The 10,364-nt window shown below is 29.9% G+C and overlaps 3 protein-coding genes across 3 annotated transcripts in view; 1 reads left to right on the top strand and 2 right to left on the bottom strand.

Moving 5' to 3' along the window:
• Positions 1-283, top strand: part of LOC125846051 (putative glycine-rich cell wall structural protein 1) — a 5,388-nt gene extending 5,105 nt beyond the window's left edge. Inside the window, exon 2 of the mRNA XM_049525510.1 lies at positions 270-283. Within this exon, the coding sequence (XP_049381467.1) occupies positions 270-283 (14 nt within the window). The remainder of the gene's footprint in view (positions 1-269) is intronic.
• LOC125846052 (acyl-CoA-binding domain-containing protein 6-like) overlaps positions 1-10,364 on the bottom strand; it is a 64,163-nt gene that overhangs the window by 41,157 nt on the left and 12,642 nt on the right. The window lies entirely within an intron of this gene.
• LOC125843949 (vetispiradiene synthase 2-like) lies at positions 163-2,371 on the bottom strand. Its single transcript, XM_049523152.1, has 5 exons — positions 2,242-2,371; positions 1,845-2,121; positions 1,154-1,748; positions 929-1,067; positions 163-854 (listed from the first exon to the last, which is right to left on the bottom strand). The coding sequence occupies exons 1-5, from the start codon at positions 2,356-2,358 to the stop codon at positions 309-311; spliced, it is 1,674 nt and encodes a 557-aa protein (XP_049379109.1). The 5' UTR covers positions 2,359-2,371; the 3' UTR covers positions 163-308.

The following is a 10,364-nucleotide window of genomic DNA, read 5'->3' as shown; positions in this document are numbered from 1 at the left end:
ACAATACAATACAATACAATACAATACAATACAATACAACACAACACAACACAACACAATACAATACAATACAATACAATACAATACAATACAATACAATACAATACAACACAACACAACACAATACAATACAATACAATACAATATGAAACAATACGTAACAATCATCCAAACAAAGTGTAAAACATACAATTTAAAATGTGAAATGATAAATGAAATAAAAAGCAAAAAAAGTACTTGCAATATTATTTCTTACAAGATTCTTTAAGGAGGTCCTACATAGAAGTCCTCTAGCTCTCAAGAATAGTTTACATTGCAATGGAGTCCACAAGCAGAGCAATAATGTGAGGTTTTAGGACTTTCTCCGGATGTGTGTATCCATCTTGATTGTGCTTGTATGTCACGTCAATGATACGAACAAGATTGAGAATACGAGTTAAAATTTCTGTAGAGACAGGATGAACCGGCCAAAGCATTCCTTCATTAGTATCCTTCCATGCTGTCTCTCCCATTTCTTGAAATTTATTCATTGCCTCTTCTGTTGATACACCATAATCTCTCATGTAACACTCGATTCCCGTTGCAATTTGTCCCCTGCCTTTCTCAACGTCATATGTTGCTATGTCATCAATAACGCGACAGAATGTTACATTAGCTTCAAGAATTTTAGGATTCGTTAACAACCACTCGAAATCTTGCTCTGTAGCTGACTTCATGCCTAGATACGCCGCTGTTGTGACCAAGTAATAAGTACTAGTTACTAAAGCATTGCCTAAGTACTCGGAAACAGAAGGCATATGTCCTTCAATAAACCATTTGGCCTCGACATTATAGCTTCTCACTATCTCTTTCATCTATGAACACCAAACATATGAAAGTTAGAAATGGAAATATGTAATTCGATATTATTTAGGTAACTCAAACATACTCTTTCTTTCGCGTGATAGACAAAGTGAGATCTTCCATCACTAGACAATTCCTTTTCGTAATCATCAAAAAGATCAAGAAGAGCTTTATAGCTGATTTTCATGTAATCAGGGAGACGATCAATTTCGTTGATATCCCATCTATATGATAACAAAGAAATTATGAATTAATTATTATACATATTAAGAGAGTGTAAAAATATAATGAAGCAAGAGCCATCTTATACCTTTGTATGGCATCAGTGTATTTTTCAAGTTCTTTAACTGTACCATACGCATCAAAAGTGTCGTCAACAATTGAAGCCATAGCAATAGTCTTGGTAAGCATAACGCGAGCTTGAGAATATTGAGGCTCAAAATACACCCCTAATGCCAAAAAATAACATTCAACTACTCTGTCTCTAGCATATGGAAGCGTCGTCACAAAATCCAAATCCTTCCACCACCTTGATACTTCAGCAAGTTCTTGTTTGTGAAGCATTTGGAGCAAGTTGAAATCCAATTTGGCAAATTTAAGTAGCGCATCGTTCTTTGATTCCTCCTTCTTGTAGATTGAGGATATGAAGAATCGAGTTTCTACTCGAGGAATGCTCTTATGCAAAGATTGCTCAAGGGCATGTGCTACTTGCTCTTTAAGAGGAGAGTTCAAATGCGGAGCCGCGGACTCAAGATGAGTAGTGGAGAAATCGAGTGCATTTTCTAAAATGTCTTCACCATGAGTCCTTACATGTGAAGCTTCGTACAAACTCAGTAATCCTAACACATCACTAGAAAGTAACTCCTTGAATTTTCCATTCCCATCTTGAAATTTGCTGAAAAAATCTGTTTTTTTCCAAGGAAGAACACACGCGATTAGGCTTCTTTCAAACATACAACGATTATAAACAACATCAAACACGCACTTCATAATGGACTTACCAGGAGATATGTTGTAACCGTGTTGCCTTAGCAACCGAAATTGAAGTGCAAAAGTGCAAAGATCATTATAATCATCACCCTCAAAGTTTGCATTTTCATTGTAAATTCGATACAGAATCTCATCGATTCCTTTCTCATAGTGGTATGCGATGCCAAGACGGTCAATAACATCAATAAAATTCAATTTCTCAACCAATTTCCTTCCAGTAGTAGCTAACAACATACTCCTTGTTTCTTCCTTCAATGCTTCAATCACTTGAGCATATTTTTGTGCAACCTATAAACGTGCCCCAAAAAAATTAATCAAATTACATTTTCCTACTTATAAACACACAATAAAGATCGAAAACATAATAGATCATGTATATATGTAACACGAAACTATATATATACATACATGATTGTCGATGGAGAAAGAAAGGAAACGATCGCCCCATAGACTAGGAGAGAAGTTGGCCATGGGGCGAACAATCTCTTCTTCTTCTTCTTCAATATGGTTCACAAATGCAGCCATTGCTAATAATGAGAGTTTTGTTGTTGTTTTTTGCTCTTTTGAGGAATAACTCAATGCAAGCTGAAAACTGATGACTTAAATGGAAGAGAAGGCACAAGTATTTATAGCCATCCTTTTTATGACCAAACCAAACGAAATGAAAAAATAACCGTCGATTCGGTTAGTGTCGGTTTGGTTGGTTTTTTCGGTTTGAAAGTAATAAATTTATTGAGGCATACGCATCTTGATAGACACACACCTAGCACATGAACAATCATCGGAAAACTAATATGGATTCAATTATCATTACAACGAATAAAGTGATTCAGTTAAGAGTAAGTGTGAATATCTGATATGAGGTATAGTAGGTAAAGACTAAAATAATGGATTTCATTAGACTTGCACTTAGGATTAAAATAGTTAGCCTAAAAATTTTATTGTTGGGATTAAGAAAATGATAAAATTAAAGAATTAAGTTAATTAAAATTTAACAACATATTTATATTTTACTTATGAATAATATATAAATAATTATAAATTTTATATATAAAATTTCTCGATTCGGTTTGATTACTTTTACGATTTTTTTAGCAAAATCAAAACCAAATCAATTAGTATTGATTTTCAAAATTTAAAAACCGAACCATACCAAATGTCAATTTTTTAAAATAGCTTGATTCGAATTACAATCCAATTTGATTTTTTAATCATAACTATGAACAACCCTGATTAGAGTTGCCCTACTTTGACAATAAATTAGCTAGAATCCACTAGGGCAGCACATATTTTGATTTCTTTAATTAATTAATTTCCTCCTAGTATTAATGCCTTCTATTAATTTTTTATCATTTTTTTAAAGATTATTGTGGGACAGCCCCAAAAGAATGTTACGACCAATTTGTCCATAGAGGCGGATAGCTAGAGTTTTAGGTACAGATTCGACATAATTTATAGCTTAATTTGATTTAAATTATATATTTAACATTAAGAAATCATTTTTGTTTGCATTAAGATTTTCCTCTCTTTTTTCTCAAAATAGGCGGTATGCAATATTCTCTTCCTTTATTTCTTTTCAAAAAAATTGTAGAGTATGCATATTTTTTTTTTGTTTTCCATTCGGTATTCGGAGCTCACATCGGAGCTCCGACTAAATCCGAATCACGATCTGTAGGACCCATTCGAGAGTAGCGCTCCCAACAAGATTTTCTTCATACCCTTTTTAAGTTAGGTCAAATCAACTATTTTTAAGTTGGGTCAAATCAATCATTTTTTAGTTAAGTCAAATCAACTATTTATTATAGTTTAGTATAATACAAATACAATGTAATATCAACTCACGGATCTCTTTTTATTTTTTAATTTACAAAATAGTAATTTTTTTTTTTACTTTTTAACTCATTTGAATGGTCAATTTATTATTATACAATTTATTATTGTACAATTTATAGTGTAGTATAATACAAACAATCATATATTATTATAAGTGGGAACATCACAAATGAAAAGTTGAAATACCAAAATGCCCTTGTAAAATTAAATGACTCTATTGCCATTTTTAAGGTAAAAAAAATCTGATTTTCCCACTTTTAGTTATCTTTTTTCACAAATTATTTTAATTTTAATTAATAAGAAGTACAAAAGTCCATGTAATGTGGATAACATCTTATAAAAAAAAGTTCAAAGATCACAATTGATCTTACAATCGTTTATAAGTCAAAATGGTGAGTCTTATTTACAGTTTGAACTTCTTTTTCATTTCCTCTCTGTTAATGTTTTGTTTAATTCTTCGAGCTCTGCTCTTAAAATTTCTCTATTAGAAACTTGTCTTTTTTTCCTAACTTTTCTGTAGAGTTTTAGGTATTTACCTATGTATATTCAATTTTGATATAAAATTGTAGGAAAATATGGGTACTAGAAACAGAGGTTAGAGGCTATTTGAAGGAATTGTTTTTCCAGTCATATAAAGGGGATTGTTGTACACAAGCACAAATAAGATTAGATTTGTTGTGCACATGAAATACTTTTGTCATATATCAAATTAAATATCAGACGAGGTAAAGTAATTTAACAATGAGAGAATTTTTTAGTCTGTACTTAAATTTTTATGAATATTATCATTTTTTTGTGTATGAAAAATGTGATGAACATATCTTTTGATATCTATATTTCTTGTTTAACAATGATGATTTAATTTTGATGTCGAGCAAGGTCGCTGTATACGGATACTGTGAAGTTTATAGTTATCATGATCACATTCTTTCTTCCCTTTTGAATCTCCATGTAATTGTTATTTAATTTTAAGACTGTCTTTCTCTTTTTTTCATCTCTATTTTATTTTATTATTTACAAAACAATGACATGATTCTTTATTTATCGATATATAATTCATTCCCTTTTGGATCAAATTATCATGATTTTTTTAAAATTTTAGGATTAGATTTTCCCAATTCAAAGAATCTATGCATATACTTTCTAATTAGTAATTATATTTAGATAATTAATACTATGGAATAGTAATTATGTAGGAATAAAGGGCTAGAAAATTTACATTATCTTAAAAGTATCCAATTATGAATATATGTTGTAATTAATGTGATGCAGTAGAGAACATTTTACTATAATAAATAATACTAATAGATGTCCTAAATAAAGGTGGTCTTACATATTCTCACGTTGTATCACTAAGATTAGTGTTACCATTTATTGTTATCAGGTTCTTCGTTTTAGTTGTTTTCTTCCCAGTTTGACAATATTCATGAGTTGTGCAGTTTTCATTCACAGAGGTGGTTTTAAAACTGGGAAATTGCTACTTATAAAGTTGAATTGCGTACTAAAAACTCACCAAAAAATTGAAAAACTTTTAAATTTTTTGTTAACACTGCTCTAACAACAATTTTTATGCTAAAATATTAATATTCATTCTAACAAAGATTTAAAAAATTGAACTTAAAAGAAATACAAATAAAGAAAGCTATAGTATATTTTTGGGATTTAAATCTTACTATTACATAAGAATTCACAATGAATTTGCATTGAGAAATCTTTACATTTGTAAAGCTAGTTCTTTGAATGCTATATATACATATACAGTACAAGTGACATTTGTAATTTATGAAAACATATAAATTTCTTATTTAGAATACTTTGTTGGACTACACTAGAGATATATTTAAACACTTTAAAATAATAAAATCATCCCACTTTGTGTTACTATATATAGATATGTCATTATTTTTGTTGTTGTTTGTGTATAAACTAAAACAATTTGAAAAGTGTATTCAAGGTCCTTCAATTTAATAAGCTTTATAATTTAACATTTTCTTTCTCTGTTCTTTTTCAACTTTGAGATCAAACATCATGTTTTGGATATAAAAAATATAACAAACTTTTATTTTGTTTTATAGCACAAATTTGTTATTAATAGATATAACTTTTTTTTTAATTTTTTTTATACTTATTGACATAAGCTACACGCGCAACGCGCGTACCCAGAAACTAGTATATATAAAATGCGACATGACAGATTAAATGCATATCAACATGTATTTAAAAAGATCTACTATTACATTCATCTTAAAAACATAAACAATATATTTAAAATCGAGTAGGGAATTGTGCCTTTGTGTGACCCGTTTCCTTGCAAACACTACATTTTCTAGTCATGCGAGCAGGAGCTATATCCATATCATTCTTAAGTTGGCTTCTTACTTGCACACCAGATGTCCACATATATTAAGTATTTGCAATTAAATAAAATGGAATTGGATGCCGATACACTTCATCACCCATAGGGTAAATGTCTCAATGTATGTTTGTTTGTTTGTAATATTTTGTACTATAGAATTTGCTTACATATGTCTCAATGTATGTTTGTTTGTAATACTTTGTACCGTAGAATTTGCTTACATATGACTTTGGCTTGATTCCACGGAGTCCACAAAATTTACTGGCATGCGAGCATGATATATGATAGTTTCTCCATTTCCTACAAGAACGTGTCTTACCCTTTGCAGTAACCTTGTGGACATCTCCACCTTTACCATCATGAGCAAAAGTAAGAATTTCAAATACTCTATCACCAATATTGTAAGTCATTATACTATTTGAGTTATGTTGTTGTTTTTTGCTCTTTTAAGGAATAAAAGAATGTTACTCTAAATGCAAGCTAAAATCTAATGACTTAAATGGAAGAAAAGGCACAAGTATTTATAGTCATCTTTTTCTATAACCAAACCAAATCAAACAAAAAAATAATAATTATGGTTTGGTTAATGACATCCAAAAACTAAAGCATATATACCATTTATACTAACGGACATACACGTGTCATAATTTTATCCACTAACTCGATATTTATTAAATATCGGACCGACTGATAAGATTGCGCCACGTGTCCCTATTTAGTCTTCTATTAGAGTGAAGGATATATATGCTCTAGTTTTTGGACGACATGACCACCAATGTCCCAAAAGTATGACGGAGAATATCTGCATACTATTTATGATAGTTCGGAGGTATATTTGTCATTTTTTCCTAAATTAAAAGATCATTTTCTAATACTACTATCTCTATCCAACAATAGTTGTCCACTATACTATTTTGGGATGTCTAACAATACTTGTCCACTTCATGAATGCAATGGATAATTTTACACTTAGTTCCTAATTTACCCTTATCATTAATTATAGTAATTTCTCTATTACATTTTTCAAAACATTGTATTTATTGTATTCAAAGGGTGATATAGTAATATTACCCTTCTATTTATAGTTTCTTAAGAAGTGTGCAAAATCAATAGTGGACAAGTATTGTTTCACAAAGGGAGTACAATTTTGATTCAAGGTGAAATAATAAATATAACTTTGTAAATAGTGTAATTCATCTCCTAAAAAATATTTTGGTTTTTTCAATTTGAAAGTAATATTTTTTTTGAGGGCATACGCATCTCGATAGATACAGACACCTAGTATATAAACAATACGGTTGCAAAAAAAATTAAAAGGGAAAGTGATGAGGTTTTTTAAAATGAGTAGTGAAAAAGTTGTTAATTATTTTTTAAAATTTATCTTTATTAAAATAAAGTGATCTTATATATAATTAAAAAAACTTATAGTAAATTGATACTATTTAATGAAAGATAATTTAATGAACACACTATTTTGATAAGTTAATGAGTATTGTTGATTTTTATATCCGTTTATATAGGCTCACCTATAATCAAATTTTATTTGGCAATTTAATAATAGAGCATTAATAAGCATATTAAATAATAATAATAATTAATTAAATTTGATAACAATTATTTTCTCTGTCCCAATTTATGTGACACATTTCATTTTTCGAGAGTCAAACAGTTTAAGTTTGACCAAAAATGTGCGCATGAAATCGTCAATTTTTTTAAATAAAATTTATATAGTTGTAACTAGGGGTGTACATGACCGCCTGACCGGGTTGGTTCGAGTTTTTCAAATATCAAACCAAACCATTTGTGTAAAAATTTTAAATTTATAAACCAAACCAAACTAATAAAATTCGGATTTTTCGGGTTTTTCAAATACCAAACCAAACCATTGTGTCGAATTTTTTAATTTATAAATCAAACCAAACTAATAAACCTCAAATTTTTCGGTAAAGGTTGCATACAAACATATAATTAATTTGTGCTCCAAATATTTATTTAGTCCAACCAAAATACAATTATCTAAGGTGTTTCTTAAAAAAATAACACAAAATATGAGATGAGTACTGATGACACAAAATATTTAATAAAAATAATAATGAAATCATCATATAAAATAAATATTGCAAAGTCATGATGAAAATGATCATAATTTAAAAGTACTAAATCATGCTAAAATAAGTTTAATAAGTATTAGTTACATTACTAAATATTTAAGGAAAATTAAAATTAGATTATGTATTTTAATTGTCTAAACCAATGTAAAACTAAAGAACAAATATTCAATATTATTGTCATTCTTAGTGTTGAATTGATTTTCTTTTTGTATTAGTATTAATTTGATTTTGATTTAAGTTTTATTATAATTATCAACATCTATGAACTATAATCTTTATTGGACCATTCAAATTCTAAGTCTTAAACTTGAAATAATATATTAAAAGATAAAAACTATGAAATAGTGGGCTTTTTTTTCGGTTTGACTCGGTTTGCGGTTTGGTTCGGTTTTGTACACCCCTATTTGTAACTATGTAAAAAGTACTATAAGTCACAATAATTGACAATTCAAAAAAATTAAAAGATATCTAAAAAAATTACGATAAAAAATAGACTTATTTGAATCTTGAAATCTAATATGTGTCACGTAAATTAAAACGGAAAGAGTATCTTTATACTCAATGAATCATTCATGCATATGTATGGAGATATGATGATGACATGAAAAATCAAAAGCTCACTAAACACATGAAACTCTTTAGCTTAAATTAAAGTTAGAAAGTGAAAATATGACATGAAAAATCAAAAGTTCACTAAACACATGAAACTCTTTAGCTTAAATTAAAGTTAGAAGGTGAAAACACTTTTGTTAAAAACATGTTTCTCCCATAGCTGCCCTACAAATTTTGTCACAACCCAAAATGACTCGTGAATGGCACCCACACTTAACCTCCTAAGTGGGCGAACCAAGGAATCCAAACCCCAACATATATCAATAATTTAACTACAAATAACAACAACAATAATGCGGAAGCTCAAAACTTATTAAAGTAACCAATCAAATAAACCTCTAAAGTCTAACACTTATTATCCCCAAAATCTGAAAGTCATCACATCAAGGACCTCTAGTCTTCAAATACTAAGTCTAAGAGTATTAAAGACACCAAAATAAGTGAATAAAATAGTTTATGTCCGAAAACTAAGGACATCATGCCAAGACCAAGAGAATCCAACATGAGCTGGAATGAATAGCTCACCCTGGAACCTGATGTGCTGGAGACTGGCTAAAGCTGAGGCGAGTCGAAGTCACTGATACACTCGTTGCACTCCACAAAAAGAAAACAAAGAAAAACACAAGTAGGGCTCAGTACAAGGCAACATGTACTGAGTAGATATTATCGGCCAACCCAAAATAGAAACTAATATGTAATGAATAATAGTATAAAATCAACTATGACACTTAGCAGGTGGCAAGCAACAAACACATGAACCAGTGTCAACAACACTAAAGTAAGTACGTAATCAGTCAACAATATCAAGATCACAAATGAGGACTCATACCTCCAAACCAAACTAATTTGGGAATTGAGTTCTTTGAGATTGAGTACATTAAGTTAATTCAATATCTTTTTCCTTTAATGTTACCGTGTCGGAACATGACACTCCGATCTAATTATATCATGTCGGAAAGTGACACTTCGATCCAATAATACCGTGTCAGAACGTGACACTCCGATTCAATTAAACCGTGTTGAAACGTGACACTCTGATCCAATAATATAGTGTCAGAACGTGACACTCCGATCAAATTATACCGTGTCAAAACGTGACACTCCGATCCAATAATATCATTAATTTATCATTTATGATCACCACTTTTCAATTCATCAACAATATTTCATCAAGCCTTCTTTATTGAAGACATCACTTCGATAGAGAGGGTTAAAGATTGTAAATTCCACGGTCTCTGGATTTCAGACCAATCACAAACCACACAACCAAGCTACACAATCACACAATCAAGTACATAGAGAACTTCACAATATCAATCACTATTAAGAGTCTATCTATCAAATAGAATAAACCATAACCTACCTCCACCAAAGAACCGAAGTGAAACAAGATACTTCACCAATACTTTTCCCTTTCTCAATGCCTCCGAACCTTGCCAATCTATCAAGTATATATGCATAATTTGTAAGTTAACGAGTCTATAAACACTCACATTATTCTATGTCTAGCCTAGACCCAAAAACTTATCTAATTCTTTAATCAATTTCCTAAAGTTCAAACCTAAGGGTAAGTCTTAATTCCTCCAATTAGCATAACTTTAAGGATATTCGAATAATAT

This window comes from Solanum stenotomum, chromosome 11 (genome assembly GCF_019186545.1).
Source record: "Solanum stenotomum isolate F172 chromosome 11, ASM1918654v1, whole genome shotgun sequence".
In the NCBI taxonomy this organism is placed as follows: Eukaryota; Viridiplantae; Streptophyta; class Magnoliopsida; order Solanales; family Solanaceae; genus Solanum; species Solanum stenotomum.
The sequence above is the reverse complement of the archived record's forward strand: the minus strand, read 5'-3'. Positions and strand labels throughout refer to the sequence as shown.